The sequence below is a fragment of the Balaenoptera acutorostrata genome, chromosome 5 (genome assembly GCF_949987535.1).
Source record: "Balaenoptera acutorostrata chromosome 5, mBalAcu1.1, whole genome shotgun sequence".
Lineage (NCBI taxonomy): Eukaryota > Metazoa > Chordata > Mammalia > Artiodactyla > Balaenopteridae > Balaenoptera > Balaenoptera acutorostrata.
The window spans coordinates 99,058,240-99,077,333 of NC_080068.1; the positions used below are offsets into that span (position 1 = coordinate 99,058,240).

The 19,094-nt window shown below is 44.4% G+C and overlaps 1 protein-coding gene across 1 annotated transcript; it reads left to right on the top strand.

Annotated features, from left to right (window-relative positions):
- Window positions 1-1,322: 1,322 nt before the first annotated feature.
- Window positions 1,323-18,135, top strand: QDPR (quinoid dihydropteridine reductase). Its single transcript, XM_007187605.3, has 7 exons — window positions 1,323-1,484; window positions 3,734-3,826; window positions 7,295-7,391; window positions 9,597-9,737; window positions 13,743-13,851; window positions 14,876-14,959; window positions 17,457-18,135. Exons 1-7 carry the CDS (start codon window positions 1,386-1,388, stop codon window positions 17,560-17,562), a joined length of 729 nt encoding a protein of 242 aa, XP_007187667.1. The 5' UTR covers window positions 1,323-1,385; the 3' UTR covers window positions 17,563-18,135.
- The last annotated feature ends 959 nt before the right edge of the window (window positions 18,136-19,094 follow it).

The window sequence follows — 19,094 nt, forward strand, 5'->3', positions numbered from 1 at the left end:
GACTGTTGGGGAAACCTGGACCCCAACACTTACAGCCCCCCTTTATCTCCACCCTTCCCCCGCCACCGCCTGTTGTGTCATCCGAAACGGGAAAGTGTTTTTCTAATGTGTTAGCAAATAATAATCTCCCATCACCCTGCTGGGATCTTTGTCTCTCCTAAGAGTGAAGATCTGTCTTTTTCTTTTAATTTACTGGCACAAAGAATGGAATATTCCACAATTTCTGTCTTATACTGTGGCTTTAAAATTTTAACTTTTAGTCTATTGCTGAATGTCAACTTCACATCACGTGAGGCTGGTAACAGTCACTGTCAGTAGCTTTGGGGGCAAAGTGGGGCAGAAGTGGCAGTGAAATTCCTTATTTGGTCACAGAGCTCTGGAGGGAGTTCAGGAGGTTGCCCTGTTAACCAACAGGAGTTCTGGGACTCTCACTTGGAGAGCACAGAGGGGCAGAGAGACATCGTGATGGAAATAGTTTTCTTCCCTCTAATGGGGGTTCACTTCTGTGGTCTCTCCGCAATGAAAATAAAGAGTGTCTCCACAGCTTGTGCGGTGTACAAAGGCTCTTACCATATGCTTGCTCACCCCTGATGGTGCGGCAACCCTTTGTGGTAGGCAGGGGATGTGCTATTCCAGACATTTCTCTCCTGAGAAAACTGGATGTCAGGGTTGGGGCTGGAGATCAGGTCTTTGAAATGCAACAGCTGTCTTCATCACAATAACCTTGACATAGCAAATGTTTTTCTGGTAGTGAACAACAAAATACCTATAAAAGGCTTAGGAGAGCGCTTGGCACATTAGTAAGTGACCAATAACATTCGTTATCCTTATTGTAACATGAAGCACGCTTTGAGAAGGCAGGCCATGTAATACCTTTGCATCCTATCTCTGCCCCAAATGATGGACCTATGTCAACTTTTGGTGTTTTAGGGGTTAAGCAGTTATCTTTCGAAAAATTCTGCGGGAATCGACGGATCTTCAACAAGCCCATGCTCCTCCAGGCTGAATGGAGGTGTGGTTAGGCAGAACCCTGTTAAAGACTTGGGTTCAGATTCCTACTCTTCTGGGCAAGTGGCTGAGACTCTCCTGTTTCAGTTTCCTAACTTGTCATAGGCTTGTTGAGTAAACTAAAATGAAATGGCACTTGGAGATCACTTCTCGCCGTGCGTGGGTGTTTATTTGGGGCTGGGACGGGGCAGCGGGCGGCGGGGTGAGGGGGCGCGGCCGTGCTCGCCGAGGGTGGCCGCGCGCTAGGCGGCGGCAGCGGGCTCGGCTCCGGGCGCGGCCGACGCGCGGTCCCTCTTGGCGGCGTAGGCGGCCGGGGCGGAGCGCCACGTTCGTGCTCAGGGATTTCGGAGCAGCGGAAGCCGAGCCGGAGGAGCGGGATGGCGGCGGTAGCAGGCGAGACGCGCCGGGTGCTGGTGTACGGCGGCAGGGGCGCGCTGGGCTCCCGATGCGTGCAGGCGTTCCGCGCCCGCAACTGGGTAATTCGGCGGGCTGCGGGCGGGCACCGTGGTGACTGGGGCCCAGAGGGACCTGCCGGTGCAGCGCCGGACCGCGGTCTGGAAGGAAGCTGGGGTCCCCCGAGCACCCCCAGACATGGGTGCTTGCACATGTATGCACACGTCTGCACGTCTGTTCTGTCTCCGAGTGCGTGCATACCCCGGGGCCCGAGGTGCAGGGCCTTTGCTCTCCAAGGAGAAAGGTTCGGGGGCATGCGGCAGCTGCTCCGTCGGCCTCTTCCAGGCCCGGAAAGTCTGGCATGACTCGAGAGAGAACAGAGACGGAGGAAGAGGTAATGAGAGGGAAGGATCTGGAATCACACTGCTCGCCTGGGGTTACTAGCCCTATGACCATGAACGGATTGCTTAACGTCAGCGAACTTGAGTTTCCCCATTCGTAAAATGGGAATAATAATAGTGTTTATCCCTTAGGGGAGTTACGAAGATTAAATGAGATGAATGGCGTCGTTGCGCATAAATTGTAAATTGCTTGACTCGTGGTAAAAACTATTTAAATGTTAGCTATTATTGATATATATACATATATATGATTGATATATACCTTTGTTCCATTTGCTTTCGTTGTATGTGATACTTTGAAGCCCCGCAAATGCCTTTCGTTTTGCAAAGATTACTTCTACTACTTTGCATAATCAGTAGCCGCTCCTCAGAAAGCAGCAAGGAAGAGCCGAGGTTGTCGCCGAGCCTGTGGCGGGGTCAGGAATCCTGACCCCAGCAGCCACAGGGCTCCGCGCACGCCCACAGTTTCTTCTTGCTTCAGCTGTTTCTTACTCAGGGACCTCACTCTGGGGAGCTTTCATGGGTGTTTACTTAGCAGCAGCCTGAGCAAGGGTGCGCTGGGACCAGAGAGAAAGGGTGCCAGGGTTTTCTTCTTACTCACAGTCTGGTATAGGAATATGCTTCGAAGGATTCTAAATGCATCACCTTCCCACCATTTACCTGTCTTGGGGTATCTTCCCAGGTCTTCAGCCGTGGATGGTGGTGACAATGGGAACATTTAAGGACTGCCAGCCAAAGGCCAAGCACTGTGCTCCTACATACTTAGTTTCCTTTACTCTTTCCTGTAACTTTAATACAGGGCTCCTGTATCCACTTACATTATAGATACAAGGGCTGTGCTTCCTCCTGGTGGGGGCACTTTGGCCCTTTGACTTGGTGAATCTGCAGAGCTGATTTACCTGTGACTCTCTTGTCTTTCTCTGCCTGCCTTCCTGGGGGCTCCGGGAGGGCGGGGATAGAACCTTTTCTTTGTCTCAGTATCCCCCATGGCTGTGACACAGAAGTAGTGAGTGTTTTGAAAGGATGCTGTGTTCTTCAAAGCTTGTGGTGGAGATGCTTATCTCTGGGACCTTCAGACTCCCGGACCTTAGAGTTTTCTGAGTAAGAACCATGTGTCACCTGTGCCAGCAGCTGTAGAATCTTACATGTCATTTAATTCTCACACTAACACTGTTCATTGTTGACGACCCCCATTTTACAGGTGAGGAACCTCTGCAGAGCGGGTGAACGAGAAAGCCGCTATAGGGCAGAACCAGGATTCAAAGCCTGATCTGATTTCCGAACCCACAGTCATCCCTTTATGCTCTGGGACAGTGGTCGGAAAACTCCAGTTCTCCGTGGGTTGAATCCTGCCTGGCACCTTTTTTCATAGAGCCCAAGAGCTAGAAATAGTTCCCCATTTTTAAATGGTTGAAAAGAAATCAAAAGAAGAGTAATATTTTGTGACATGTGAACATTATATGAAATTCCTAATTCAGTGTCTGAAGTTTAATTGGCACAGAAGCCACGCTCATTCATTGATTCATTTACTGTTGTCTATGGCTGCTCTCCAGCTATAATAGCAGAGTTGAGTAGTTGCAGCAGAGGTTGTATGGCCAGCAAAGCCTAAAATATTTACTCTCTGGCTCTTTACAGAAAAGATTTGCAGACCCCTGGTCTAGGGGGTCTCTGCACGATTAGGGTTTGGCTTTCAGAGGTGAGAGTGGAAGAGGAAGAGGTGTTTGGGGGCAGAATGGGCTAGCCTGGGGCTCAGTAAGGGGTACACTGGCTGAAGCCAGATGCCCTGCAAAGAGTGCGAGAGGTCGGTTGCTAGATCCTTTCTCTAGGGGGTTTTCATGTAAGCCTCTATGTGCCTCCACTCCCCGAGTCCTGGGCATGGATCTTTAACAACTGACTGTCTCTTGACCGAAGCTGTTTTCTCCTTGATCCAGTGGGTCGCCAGCATCGACGTGGTGGAGAATGAAGAGGCCAGTGCCAGCGTCCTGGTTAAAATGACAGACTCGTTTACGGAGCAGGCTGACCAGGTAAGTCTAGAGAAGGCCCTACCGCGCATGTGGTAGGGGAAAGCTGGGGAGAGGGTTCCACCGGCTGTGTGTTCTTCCTTTTTTTCAGGTATTATTTCTCTAATTATGAAAGCCATTTGTGCTCATGGAGGGAAATTTGGAAAAAATGAAAAAAAACACAAAGATAAATAGCCCATAATTCATGTCTAGTTAGCTCACTAGTTAGTTCACATTTTGGCCCATTTTCTTGTCTTTCCTATGCGTACTGTATGTTATTAGTTTTACAAGTTGAGGTGAATTCGTATTTTATATGTTACGGTCAGCTTTTTTTTTAAAACTTAACCTTTAACTTAGATACTTATTCAGATCACTTAATAAAACCTGTGTTGACATGTAATTTTTCTTTGTGTGGATTGGTCACAGTTTGTTTAGTTTGCACTTCATTATACATTTAAGTTTTTTGCAAGGTTTTCTTTTTTTACCATTATCAAGAATACTGTGGTGAACTTCTTCGTCTCCATCTCTGATTATTTATTTAGCATACATTCTAAAAAGTGGGCTCCCCCCGTTCAAAGCAAGAATACTAACAAAGCAGGTTGTTTCTAATTATAAAATTATAGGCTTACTGTAAAATAAGTCAAACAAAACTATACAAATATATAGGTAAATTGTGAAATACCCCTCTTTCTCTCTGTGATAGTGTCACTCCCCCCGCCCAGAAGGAAGCACTGTTAACAATTTGATGGATATCTTGGTATAAATATCTGAGATGCTCTTAAGCGGTTCTGCCTTTCTGAAAGAGCTGTTCCCACCAGCTGCATGAGGATGTGCTTTATATGGTTCTCATGCCAACCCTCAGCTATTTCTTATAACAAATTTAAAAAATTTTAAAAGTAGTGCATGTATGATGTAGAAAATACAGTAAAGCAAAAAGGAGAAGGAAATCATTTCTGTTCTCACGATGCAGTTAATATTTTGTTATATTTTCTTCCACTCCATTTCTCCAAACGTATACATGTATAAATCTAAAAATTTAAAAAAAATCCTGGGACTTCCCTGGCAGTCCAGTGGTTAAGACTCTGCGCTTCCACTGCAGGGGGCATGGGTTCGATCCGTGGTTGGGGAACTAAGATCCCGCATGCTGTACAGTGTGGCAAAAATCCCCCAAAAAACCCAAATAAATTATGACTATACTGTAACTGCTCATTTGCTCTTCCTAAAGCATCATGGTTTAGAATATAAGAACCCAGCTGACTTATTCCAAAATGTAGATTTTTGTTGTCCTTACTTTTTATAATATGCTCCCAATGTTTCCCATACTTAATGATATTATTGTCTTTAATGGACCTAATAGTAAAACTTGACATGGCTTCGTTGTGTGTTAGACACCATACTAAGTGCCGTATTTGCATTTGCATTAACTCAATCTCTGTAAAACAGTTTCTTATTTTATCTTCCTTTTAGAAATGAGGAGTCTAAGGCATAGAAGTCCCTGGTGTTTGCTCAAGGTCAAAGCTAGTAGGTGGCAGAGCTAGGATTTGAACCTGGGCAGTGGGGGTTTTGATGTCTGTGCTCGTAACTGTACCTTAAGTTGATTCTCAGCAAAATAGCTTCATGTGAATAAAGTAATGAAAACTAAAACCAAATGCTAGGGAGGCACCTGGGCTTGGATAGCAGCAACTCCTCCAGACGTGGTTCTCTGTAATCAGTGTCTCTCCTGCTCCTTTAGTTGCAGGTTTCTGATGTCTGTATCCCTTTCTGAATGTGAAGTTGTCCGCATCTGAGTCTTGACTATACAGTGCATCTTTACGATGAAGATTGGGAAATGCCTTCATTATTATAAGCTTAGCTTTTAACATCTTTAACCCCTCCTGTAGGAGACTCTCTCATCCCCCAGTCACTCAATTAAGAATTTCTGGACAAAAACATGACATCCAGTTTTTGTTTCTAAAGCTCCAGAAGAGGAAGTTCAATCCTAATACATGTAAAATTGGCCCCCTGGATTGGAAATTCACGATGACAGTGATAAGATGAAGTGAGAGAAGTACTAAATCTTTAGAAAACTATTGGGCAGAAAGCAGAATTTAAGGGGAAGGAGTTTTAAAATGCCTCGTTTTAATTTTATTATAAAAATAAAAGACAGGTTGTAAAAAAACAAATCAAGCAGGTGGATTGTTGCTGCGGGCTCCATGCTTCCCTAAAAAGTAGAGAGCACAGGTTGTGTGCCTGTACAGAGGTCAGGGGAAATGATCCAATTTCCCGCAGCTGGGACCTGGGCTCTTGGCAACAGGGTATGGCTTAGAAATCAAGGGGGGGACAGCCAAGGAACCGGGGTAACAGGAGAAAGGTCAACAAAAGCTAAGTCAGGATTAGGTGAGATACTTGCCAAGGGATATTCAGGAATCTTCTTAAAATGAAAGCTTTAGGTATAGAATGTACGGAGAGGAAAGATTGGTTTCCATTGCCAAAGCAGTCTCTTTGGAAGAGTAATTGTTTTTTTCTTTTGGTTGGGTCTCATGGTTTGCAGGATCTTAGTTCCAGGGATTGAACCCGTGCCCTGTGTAGTGAAAGTGTGGAGTCCTAACCACTGGACCGCCAGGGAAGTCCCTTGAAAAAGTAATTTGAGGCTTGGAAATTGTTAGGGAAAGCAGTCAGAGACTGAAATGTTACTGCTGGGAGAATTACACCATTTACACTTAACACCATTGTGTTAAGTCTTAATAAGATTGATCTTAACAAAGCTATTGAGAGGCTGTGGTCCTTTCAGCCATTCCAGATAAATATGGTATAGTGGTGAGCATAGCTGCCTTCCAGAAAAATATGGAAATGGGTCATGGGTAATGACCAGGATTGTCTGTCTTGTCAGACTTTTGTTTTAATAAATTGTAACAAAAGGACATGTGTATGTTTTCAACACTTTAAACATTTTAATCAGACAGAAATAGAGAATTAAAATGAACCCCCATGTACTCATTATTTACCAACATTTTGCCATTGACTATTTTTTATTGCTTTTTAAAAAAAATAATTTCTCTTTGGCTTTTTTTTTCTTGGAGTTGCAGTTAATGGGATGCTTGTATTCCAAGGAGAGTAGAATTGATTATTTCAGATTATGATTCTGTGATTTGCAAAGAAAGTCGGCAAAGAAGTATACCAGAAGGCTAGCTGTAGGCAGTGAAGCCCTAGGTGATTTTTTTTTTAAACTTTTCCTACTTTATTTATTGTTTTATTCCAGGGATGCATATGTCTCCACCCTTTAGATGTTCAGAGGAAGACTAGGTTGCTTTATAAAAATCACACTGAACTGTAGTCGAGCTTCACTATCCAAATGTCCATTATAAATTGGTCCTGCATCTTATTTTCAAAGTATTAATTGCCAGGTACTGTGAACTGACTTAAAAAGAAGTGAAAAATAAATGGAGGTGACTGTGAAGATGCCAGCCTGTTGAGGTTTACCTGACTGTGCATCTTCCCGACCATTTATTTCAGGTGACCGCTGAGGTTGGAAAGCTCTTGGGTGCAGAGAAGGTGGACGCGATCCTTTGTGTGGCTGGAGGATGGGCTGGGGGCAATGCCAAGTCCAAGTGTGAGTCCTTTTCTGAGTTAGTCATTTTCCTCTTCTCTTTGTCCAGGTGCGTGTGGATGGGTCTGTACTATCTGTCAGGTCAGATGTTTTCCTGTATGTCTCCCAGAAGCTTTACCGTAGCTGTGAGGTAGAGATCAACACCCCGTTTTACAGATAAAGAAAAAACTTCCCATAGAAGGGGGTTAGGGCAGAGGGACCTTGAGATTGACGTTTAAAAAAGAGACAAAATGAAATCAGCATTGTTTCTACCCCAGTCTTTCAGGGCTTGTTACTGGGAGTTGGGGGATGTGAATGGAATGGAGAGATCATTCTGAAGATCAAAAGGACTCAAAACTGAGCTTTTGTTAAAGCTGAGTATATTTTCCATTTTTATTATGAACATTTTCAGATATACAGAAAAGTTGAAAGAACAGTTCAACGCACACCCTTATGTCCTCCGTCTAGATTCAATACTTGTTAACATTTGCTATACTTGCATTCTCTTGCTTTCTTACATGTGTGTCCTCTGTGTATTTTTTTGTTGTTGTTGATCATTTGAAAGTAATTTGACACTTCACTGTATTTCAACATGTGCCTCCAAAGATGAAGCCGTTCTCCCACGTTATCGTAATAACATTCTCATACCTAAGAAAATTAACAGTGATTCTATAAGATTAATACTATCAGCTCATGTTCGGATTACCTCAGTTTATTCCATATCTTTCATAGTTGTTTTCTCTAAATTTGTTCCGGTCAGGATTTATGTACTGCATTTTATTGTTGTTTCTAGTCTCTTAATCTAGAACGTTTTTTTTTTCCTGTGACAGACTTGGCAGGTCCAGGGCAGTTTTCATATAGACTGTCCCCCACGCTGAATTTGTCAAACTGTTTCTTTAAGGTATCATTTACCTTGTTCCTCTGTCCCTGGTATTTCCTGTGAACTGGAAGGTAGGTCTAGAGGCTGGCTTAGATTCAGGTTAAATATTTTGAGGTGAGAATGCTTCCTGAGTGATGTGGACTTCACACTGCATCACATAGGGAGCTTACCATGGCACGTGGCCTTCTCCATCCAGAGTGATGCCAAATTTCATGCTTGGTTAAGGTGGTAAGCTGATAGATTTCCATCATAAAGGTTCATTTTTCTGTTTGCAAAAAAGTGACCTATGGGATGGTACTTTGTCATCGTGTATGAATATCCTGTTCCCAAACACCTTGAGAACCCCAAATTCCCAAAACCTAATGGTTATAAGCATCCATTGGTAATCTCTACCTGAGTCAGTCATCCCATTGGGGATTGGAAAATGGTAGTTTTCTAATTCTGTCATTCCTTCTACATTTATCAGCCAAAGCCATTTAAAAAGGAGTTGATTTTCTGTGAACCACACTTAAATGTGAAATTGGTATTTTGTGTGGTGATCAGGTTGGCAAAACACCCTGATGGCCTTTTGTGTATTTTGGTAACAAGAAGTGATAAATGTGGGTCCATCCATTTATTTTTTTGTAGTTCTTTTTAGCAGGGAAATGCAGTATCTTGGTTGTCAGCTACTGAAGACCCCTCCTCCTGTATCCGGAGGGCTCTCTTTCTGGGTCATGGGTGCAGCTTCACTGGGTTCTGTGTGTCCTGTGAGGGAGGAAGGGGACAGCTGTTCAGCTGGTGATGTGACACTCCTTACCACTTATTCCTCTTCACGTCTCTGGAAGGCCAGAGGGTTAAAACAACTGCAGAATGGTTGTTATTTCAGCTTTTTTTAAAAGAGTCTTTAAAGCTGGCATTAAACTTTCAGCCATAAAAAATGAAATCAGCATTGTTTCTACATTGTTTCAATGTAGCTGCATAAAAGCCCTCTTTATGTCCAGATGGTAATAGTCCCTGAGCTTTTTATCACAGATAAAACCTGACTTAGATATATAGGTTCTAATTATAGATCTAATGCCCTTTATAAAGTAGGGCAGTGTTTGAATTAAAGCCAGTCCTGCATATTTGTCAACAGTCCTCATTTATTGGCTGACGTTTACCAGTTTACAGGTGAGGAAGTGGAGACTCAGGTGATCATGTGGCCTGGATTCGAACCCGTCTCTGACCGCAAGCCCTGGGCTGTTTGTATTAGATCTCCTTGTAGACACAGAGTGGCCGTGAGGGCTTCCTGGAGTGTCGGGCGCCGTGAGTCGAGCTCACCTGTCATTTTCTTCCCTGTGAATGCTCACCTCATGTGTTTCTTTGCTCAGCTCTCTTTAAAAACTGTGACCTGATGTGGAAGCAGAGCATGTGGACGTCGACCATCTCCAGCCACCTGGCCACCAAGCACCTCAAGGAAGGAGGCCTCCTGACCTTGGCAGGGGCCAAGGCCGCCCTGGATGGGACTCCGGGTGAGCCTCCATTTCCCTGTCTGTGAAATGGGAATGCTGACACTTGCTCGCTGGGGTTGCTGGACACTTCCGTGAGATGAGGACTCTTAAAGCCCTTTACCGTCTCAGGTGCTTTACAGTTTGATGGATTTTGCTTCCTTTTAGGCCTAGATTTTTTAGGGGAAAAACTCCTGACCTTTTCATTTGCATTGTCCTCATGTTCGCGGTGGTGAAGGACCGCTGTAATCTGGCAGCCCCTCATCTTGTTTATTTATCTGTGATGCACCCAGGGAATGAATGGCATTGCAGTAGCTATCAGCTAGGTAATAGTCACATTGTGTTCATGTGTCCCAAGGATAGTGTGAGCTGTAGAGCGAGAGACGCTGAGGTAGATTCTTCACCCTAGCTGTGTGGCCTAGAACAAATCATTTGTTCTCTTTGACGACATTTCTGCTGTAGTTTCCTTAATTGTAATATAGTGACAGTAATATCTACCTTGAAGAGTAGTTATAAGGTGTTAGAGGTATTAATATGTACAAAGTGCCCAGCACATGGTAAGTCTTATTATATATTCTCATTTAATCCTGGGGTAGAGGTCATTATTATCTTTTTCATTTTACAGATAAGGAAACTAAACCTTAGAGAGGGTAAGTAATTTGTCTGGGTTATGCAAAAAATAAGTTGCAAACGTACATTGAATTGAAACCCTGATCATTTTTAAATTCTGTGCTTTTTTGTTACATCATGCAGATCCAAGTTCCCTTTGCATTTTGTACGCCCTGTGTTAGCTTGCTAGGGTTGCCATAACAAAGTACCACAGACTGGGTGGCATAAGTATTTTCTCACAGTTCTGGAGGCTACAAGTTCAAGATCAAGGTGTCAGGAGGGTTGCTTTCTTCTGAGGCCTCTCTCCTTGGCTTGTGGATGGCTGTCTTCTCCCTGTGTCTTTGTCCTCCCTCTGTGTTTGTCTGTGTCCAAATTGCCTCTTCTTAGAAGTATACCAGTCATATTGGATTCGGGCCCACCCTAATGACCTCATTTTAACTTAATTAACTTCCGTCTCCAAATACAGTCACATTCTGAGGTATGGGGGTTAGAACTTCAATATCTGAATTTGGCTGGGAGGCACAATTCAACCCATCACTCTCCCTTTGGGATCGGGCTAAAAGAATTTAAGCAGGGGGTCAGGGAGTTAGCACAGGGAGGCAGAAACTGTCTTATCTTGACTACCTACATTGAACTCTTCTTAAAAAAAGCGGGGGGAGCTTTTTTGGGATCTCTTTAGTAAGTGGTAGAAACCTTGAGCACCTTTTTCGATTTTAATGTAACTAACTTAACTGTGAGGCTCTTACAAATTAATAATTTCTTGCCACTCATTTTCTTATTATGTTTCTCAGAGCATGTGATCTTACAAGTCCATGGCTGTTGCAATGATTAAAGCTGTGCATATGTTAGATGCTAGTTTGGTTAAGATCTGATTTTTATTAAAGGTGACATAGAGCAGAGGTACTAGAAAGTAAATAGAGAAATGAGTAATAGCTTGACATTGAAAAAAACCCTAGGACTGAAAGACTAATTTTTCTGAAGGACAAAACAGTCTTCTACTTGCCTTTGGCTTGTAAATATCATTCTTTGCTTATAGTTTCAGATACTGATTAAGACTATGGGATCTGGAACTACACGGGTTGGTTTTGTATTGTGGTTTTGCCATTTAGTTGCTGTGCGATATTTGGCAAGTTACTTAACCTCTCTGAACCTCAGTTTTGTCATCTGTAAAATGAAGGTAAATAGTAATACCTCCTTTATATGGTAGTTGTGACTTCTAAACATCTTAATGGATGTAAATGGTTTAGAAAAGGTATTAGAATCAGTAATAAATGTGAACTATTATTATTATTTACTCCAGGCTTACTTTTGCTCAGTTACTCTTGCTTCAGATGTTAATAAATTTGTTCATCTTTCAGCTCGTTAGTTAGATGTTGTTAAATTTGAGTCATGAAATCTTTTAACTGATTCGGACCCCAGAAAAATCTGGGGAAATCTGTGAAAGCAGGTGATGAACAGGCTTAAGAGTCCTTCAAACCCAAGAAGACTTGTTCAAAAATAGAAAGTTTTTCACTTGGGAAGATACTGAGAAAACCCTCACCCTCCTATTTCCAAGGTTGTATTTGTAGACTGTCCACTGGAGCATAAACTGTATCGAAGTGATGGTGATCACTTTTGTTTACCATTTAAGGATCTGTTTTATGTTTGGCAGTCAGTCCTTAGGGACTACACTGATCATTTTGTAATTGGAAAGACAGTTTTTATCTTCTTAATGAAATGCATTTTTTTCCATATCTTGCCAATGATGCCCTTACCCGCATTGTGTAGAATTCTGTGGAATTAAACCATTAGGGCTGCTGGCTGCTTGTTTCTTTCTACATCTCATTCCCTGCTTTCATGCTGTTTGAGTGGAACGAAGAGAGAGTCCCAGGAGTTTGCTGGGGACAGGGGCTGAACGAATGAGATTCATGCACCGGTTTATTTTAATTACTGTTAGATCTTCCTGCCATTGTTGGCCTCCTGCCCCTAATTAAACAGAGAAGCCAGGTTTGGTGAAATATTCTTCTTGTACTTCTAAATAACTTTTTGAAACCTTGACCCTCTTTTGCAATTTGAGGTTACTGTGGAAGCTGTTCAGTGATTGGTTTCTTGGCTGGGCTGTGAGCCCCACCTCCCCCTGGACCTCTGATGCCTCCTCAGTTGTTATTCTTTAAACAGCATGCCTGCTGGGGTTTTTAAGGGCGCTGCTGACCTTTGGAAGTAGTGGTTTTCCGAAGGTGGAGGGGTGTTGACAGCAATTAACCATTCTTTGTTACTGTGATAGCTGCATTTAGTGCACCTACAGCTGGGTGCTGTGGGGAACTTTGGAGAGGAGAGAGATCCCGCTTGCCATGTGTCTGGGGGAGTCAGACGGAACCCTGTCCTAATAAGCTATTGTATTCAATATATAGACTGGATAAACAGCAAGGTCCTACTGTGAAGCACAGAGAACTATATTCAACATCCTGTAATAAACCATAATGGAAGAGAATATTAAAAAAAGAATGTATATAGATGTATAACTGAATTACTTTGCGGCACAGCAGAAATTAACACAACATTGTAAATCAACTACTTCAATAAAAAAAAGCATGCCTTACTTCTGTCAGCAAGCATTTGCTGACTGGTGGGAGGAAAGGAAGGCTAATAGGTAGCTAGTATGCCCATATGTCACAGTTGCTCAAATGGTATACTTTATTTTTTGGCTGTGCTGCGTGGCTTGTGGGATCTTAGTTCCTGGACCAGGGATCGAACTTGTGCCCCACGCAGTGGTAGCGTGGAGTCCTAACCCTGGACCGCTAAGGAATTTCCCCAGATGGTATGCTTTAAACAAGGAGTTGGACTCCAGGGCATAGCACTTCTATTAATTTGATGGGAAACACTTATGGAAGTCCTACCCTGTCCTGAGCCTAGAATTAAGTACTTTATCCCCATTTTACAGATGGGATAACTGAGGATTAGAAAGGTTTTGAGAACCCGCCTGGATTTCTTTAGTGGTAAGTGGAAGAGCTGGGCTTTGAACCTGCGCAGCCTGACTCTAAAGCCTGCGCTTCAAATGACTGCTCTGTTTTGCTGACCCATTGGGCACCCAGGGTGGGTGTGTGCAGGCTGCTCACAAGCAGTTGTCGATACAAGGGTTCAGAACTCTTGCGTGGCTTTTAACATCTCCATTGGCCTCGGTGCGAGTCTGTGTGTGAGGCTGGGCATATTACTCACCCTGTCCGAGCCTCCGTTTCCTTAGCAATAAAAATAAGATTAACCTCATGGCTTCTGTGATAAATGTTAAGTGCCAGGCAAATAGAAGGTTATGTCCCTTCCACTTTCTCTCCATGGATGTCCCTGGTTCTCTTTTCCTGGCCTCCTCTGGACCTTGGTGTGGTGTTCTTTGGACATACCAGTGGCGGCCAGTGGTCACTGAAATGTTTTCTCCTTATTTCCCAGGGATGATTGGCTACGGCATGGCCAAGGGTGCGGTTCACCAGCTTTGCCAGAGCCTGGCCGGGAAGGACAGCGGCATGCCGTCCGGGTCTGCTGCCATCGCCGTGCTCCCGTAAGTCTCCCCCATCTCTGCCCCACGGCTGAGAGTTCACATGTGTCCTAGAGTCAGTCTACACCAGGGGCGCATGTGTGCCGTCACCTTGGCTTCTGAAATTCACCAGAGGCTCTGAAGATGCCTGTTTAGGTTTTGGATTATCCTGGGCTTTCCAGAATGGTTGCTTGGCTGATGGGATGGGTCTCTCTTGCCTCTGTCTTTCTTGTTTTCTTTCCTTCCCTCTAGCCGTACCTCCCTCCCTCCTTGTTAAAAAATAGTTTACACATTTAATTTTATTATTTGTAGTTCTGTCTTTCAAGTCTTTATAAGGTCGGTGTGGAAGAGAGACTGTATTAGGTTTGTGGGATGGGGGAGGGGGAGCTTGGGGAAGAATCAGGGAAACTATGGGGAGACGTTTCTGGAGGGATTCCAGGACCAAATGGCTTGTCTCTTAGCTGTGGTCCTATAAAGAGGATGTCTGTCTGCTAGGGGACTGGGCTGTCCACGTATTCATTTGTGGGCTTCTGTGATTCTGTGACTTGGTCTCACAGCTATTTTGAATGATTTCCGAGGCCTGAAGGTTCTTGGGAAAGTCATACATATCTGAATTCTGTATTCCCTTGCTGAAAATTAGAAGATTTCATGGAAAACAGCCACAAAATGAAGGACGAGGCAGTCTTTTCCCCATATTTAAAGGAATATTATGATTACACTTACAAAAACCTGAGAAATGCGTCTGCCACATTTTAGGGAGTGAACAGAGACATAAACAGCAGAACAGTTTACTTTAGTAAAGACACTGTTTCAGAAAAAAGGCAAAACATGGCCCTTTCATTTTGTTCCTGTCTGCCTGAAGGGTGAGTTCTGAAGCGCTTGGCTGAGTCAGGCTGGGATGTGATCTCTGTAACCGTGGACAGCTTCCTGGCCTCTCTCTGATTATCTTCGCGTGATCTCTCCACGTACTTTCCTGGCCAAGGAGGACCGGGCAGCTGTTGTTCTGAGGGGGAGGCACATGTGACACGCTTATCTCTGTGCTCCGCAGGGTTACCCTGGACACACCGATGAACAGGAAATCAATGCCTGAGGCCGATTTCAGCTCCTGGACGCCCTTGGAATTCCTAGTCGAGTGAGTATCACAATCATTTCAGTGACTCAGCAGCTTCCATTCTCTGCCTCTTGTGGGAGAAAGGACAGGCCCATGTTCTCTTGGCTTATCAGCCTGGGTGGTTTGTGAGGGCCTGACCTCTGAGGGCACCTTGCACCTCATTGTCAATGTCACGGGGTGGAGGGGTTGATGGTGCCGACCTGAAACCTGGCACCTCCACCCACCAGCTGGCCAATCGGAGCATGTTGTTTAACTGCTCTAGGCCTCAACTTCCCCATCTGTATAATGGGGGTCGGTGATAATTGTTAGGAGGGTAAGATGTGGAAGTGTGTGCCAAGGTCTCAGCACTGTGTGTGACCCATAGCAGGACTGGGTAGGCCGGGAGCCTGTAAACCGTGTTCTGTCTGTTAAAGAGGAGCGGCTGCATGGAGTCAGCCGCTGATCTAGGTGGAACATCTGGGCCCACATGCCTGCATTAGTGCCAAGCCACAAACCCACAGGAAGCATCCTTTGTCCCCGAAATCATATTCAGCCCTTTGTGAGTATGGGTGGCACTGGAAGGTCACAGAGAGAGTGCGCTCTTTTGTGTTTGCCTAGATCTCAGTTTCCCGCACTCCTCTATTTAAGGGGGTGTTAAGCATGTGTTCACTGAGTACCCACTCGGGCCAGGGGCTCTGCTGGGCCCGGGGACGATGAGGAATAAGATGCAGGCCCTGCCTTCATGCAGTGGGGACGGACTCGCCCAGCAGAGCCAGTGTCTGAGCGGCTTTGACGGCTGTTTGCACAGGATGTTTCTAAAGCTTGGGCTGAGAAGAAGCTTGCTTCTGGCCTGAGGTTACGTCTTATTTAAATGAAATTGGGAGATATTTGGGACTTCTATGTTTGGAACAAGCACTTACATGCCAGGCACCGTTTAAGCACTTCATAACCATGATCTTATTAAATGCTCATAGCAGGTCTGTGAGGGAGGTGCCGTCGTCTTTATTTAAGGTTTGGGGGCTCGGAGGCATGGGGAGTGTGGGCCTAAGGAACTTGCTCAAGGTCGCACAGCAGAGCCAGGATCTGACCCGGGCAGTGCAGCTGCAGAGCCCTCGGTCTTAACCACTGTCCCGACAGTTACTCCTGTCTTTGCCGGGTATCATGCTTAATGCTGGATTTGCAAAAGAAAAAAAAAATTGAAGTTGTGGAAGGAACAACGCTTGAATGGTGTTTGCATTTGAGTTTCTTTTTAAAGGCCACTACTGCCAGCAATTCTTGACAGAGACATTGACCCAGGACCCTAGATGGAGCATCTGGGGCCACGTGTGTAAATCAGTGCTGGGCCACGACTGACAGAGGGTGGGCTGGGACAGCCATGCCTTGCCCCAGAGATCATGCTCACCCATTTGTGGTATTTGAAAACTCACGTGACAAGTTGACATAAAGTTGGCTTTGCAGTGTCTGTGAGCATGTTACCCTCTTGGCTGTCCATGGTTAGAATGGCGTTCACTCCCACCCACTCCAGACGGCTGACAAGGAGGAGGGAGAAGTAAGACCATTTATTAACCTGTCTAAGTAACACATACGCCTCTGCACATCCAGCTGTGACTGGTCTCCTTCAGAGCTGTCCCCTGAGCCCTGCCCCCAGAGACGGCTCAGGACACATGACAGTACCTTAGGGAGTTGGAGAAGCACTTGGGTTTTTGAGCCCGCGTGACTTCCCTTCACTTGTTCAACCCCCAGAGTGGGAGCTCGAATGACTGGGCAGCTAAACGTCAGCTGTGGTCCAACAGGTTACTTATCGGCATTAAAGGTCCCAGGAGCTCCTGAGAGTTCTCCGGCGAAGGAGGGGCCAGGGTCCCACCTGGGGTTTGTGGGAGGCGATGGTATACTCAGCACCAAGAGTAAATATTTTAAAAATGATCAGCTACTTGTTAAACCTTGTGAATTCCTTGTGCCCTTTTTCATTCCTCTCTTCTTAGACGAGGTCTCCCGTCATCCCCAAGCAGGCACGGTTGGTTGCCCCTCCCCACAGAGTTGGTTGTTAAATGCCCCATTCCAACACCGAACGCGTTTTATTGTAATAGTCTGTTTTTTCATCTTTTTCCATTGCTTGGAACAGCTGTGGGCGCTCCATAAATATTTGTTAACAAAAACAATAATAAATTTTTTCTCTTTCTTCTTAAATTCTGGGAAGTGATCTAACGAAGCGTAAAGTATTGTGCCCATGTCTATCTCTTAGAATGAACTAATTAAAATCTTTTTTAATCACATAAAATCGTACCACTGTGTTATAAAGAATTCCAACAATGCAGAAAAATAGCAAAATGAAAACGTTGCGAAATCTAGCCACTCAGGAATTAGAAGGAGTAAAGTTCTGAAATCATCAGGGACCTAGGTTTGTGTCCATGAGGCCTTAGAGGCTTTTTTACAGCTGCTGCTGTGCCCTCACCCCCCACCCGCCCAACCAGTAATGTGACTCTAAGCATGTGTCCAGATTTTTCCTTTTAAAATGTAAAGCTTCTCTTCTTTGTTCTAGAACCTTCCATGACTGGATCACAGAGAAAAACCGACCAAGCTCAGGAAGCCTAATCCAGGTGGTAACCACAAAGGGAAGGACGGAGCTTACCCCAGCGTATTTTTAAGCTACGTTTCATTGCCTGTGAGGTGCCTGTCAGAAAAGTCATTAATCTATTAGCGTGACCACATCCGGCCTTGCATTTTCTGTAATCCTGTTCATGGTACAAGACAGTGAGTCCTATCTTTCTCTCATCTAATGTGCATTTGTTCTCCTAGGACAGTGTAACAGGTTTATGTGAAATAAAAACATGTGGAGCCCACAGATAGATAGCACTGTCAGTCTGTGTTAACCACGGAATTTAGGAGGTCTCAGGACGGCCCCCTCCGCTTCAGCGTCATGTTGAATTGCTTTTGAGGCTCTCTTTCTGTGTCCCTGCCAGTGGCTGTGTCGACCTGACTAGTTCAGAGATTTGTTGGGTCAGGAACATTTGGACCCTGAGTTATTTTTGAATGTTATGTTTATGTCACAGCCATAGTTTTTGTAGCCTCGAATTAAACTGCCATAAAACTCTTTTCTGTAGTGTAAGCAAAATCCTGTGGACTCTGTTAAGGTACCTTTTTCCTGTGCATTTGCCATGTGTGCAAGAGAACTACTTGTGATTGTTTGGAGTTTATCTTCTTAATAAATGGACTTCATTCACTGTGTTGTCTTTAATCAAAACGCATCTTATAAACAGTCATAGATGAAGGTACTAGAATCACAGGCTGCTAGTGGTCTTTAGCCTGATGTTCTCAAAAAGGGGGGTGAATTCAAATCCTGAAGTAAGTGTTCTCAGCACAGTGACAGAGGCACATCTCCTTCTTGGACGTTCCAGAATCTGAGGCTGGGGGGATGGCCCTGTGCATTTAGAAGCAGTGCTCCACGTGACTGATACCGGCCATTCTGATTGAGAATTAGTGGTCTCATGCACCCCATCATTTTACAGATGAGGAAACTGAGACCCAGAGCAATGACTTTCCATCCTTATGGCCAGTAAATGGCAGAACTAAGCCCAGAACCCAGTCACCAGATGGCTGCTATTCATAAAGGCTTTTACCATGTGTTTTCTTTTTCAATTCTTAAAAAAAAAATTTTTTATTGAGGTAAAATTCACATAACATAAAATTAACCCTTTTAAAGTGAAAAAACTTGGTGGCGTTTAGTCTATTCACAGTGTTCTGTAAACATGTTCATCACCCCAAAATCCAACCCCATACCCACTAAGCAGTCACTCCTCATTCCCCCTGTCTCCAGCCCCTGGCAGCCACCAATCTGTTCTCTGTCTGTGAATTTACCTGTTCTGGATATTTCATGTAAATACAATCATGCACTCTGTGGCCTTTTGTGTCTGGCTTCTTTCACTTAGCATGTTTTCAAGGTTCATCTCCTTTGGAGCAGCTATTAGCACTTCATTCCTTTTTGTGGCTGAATAATACTACATTGTTTGTATATGCTACACTCCATTCATCCGTTCATCTGTTGATAGACATTTGGGTTGTTTCCGCCTTTTGGCTGCTGTGAATAGTACTGCTATGCATATTCCTGTACAGGTATTTGAGTACCTCTTTTCAGTTCTTTTGGATATATACCCAGGTGTGGGGTTGCTTAGTCATCTGG

Coding starts and splice junctions, on each gene's coding strand:
- QDPR (XM_007187605.3), top strand. CDS start 1,386: ATGGCGGCGGTAGCAGGCGAGACGCGCCGGGTGCTGGTGTACGGCGGC. Junction 3,827..7,294: donor TTACGGAGCAGGCTGACCAG/GTAAGTCTAGAG, acceptor CATTTATTTCAG/GTGACCGCTGAGGTTGGAAA. Junction 7,392..9,596: donor GGGCAATGCCAAGTCCAAGT/GTGAGTCCTTTT, acceptor TTCTTTGCTCAG/CTCTCTTTAAAAACTGTGAC.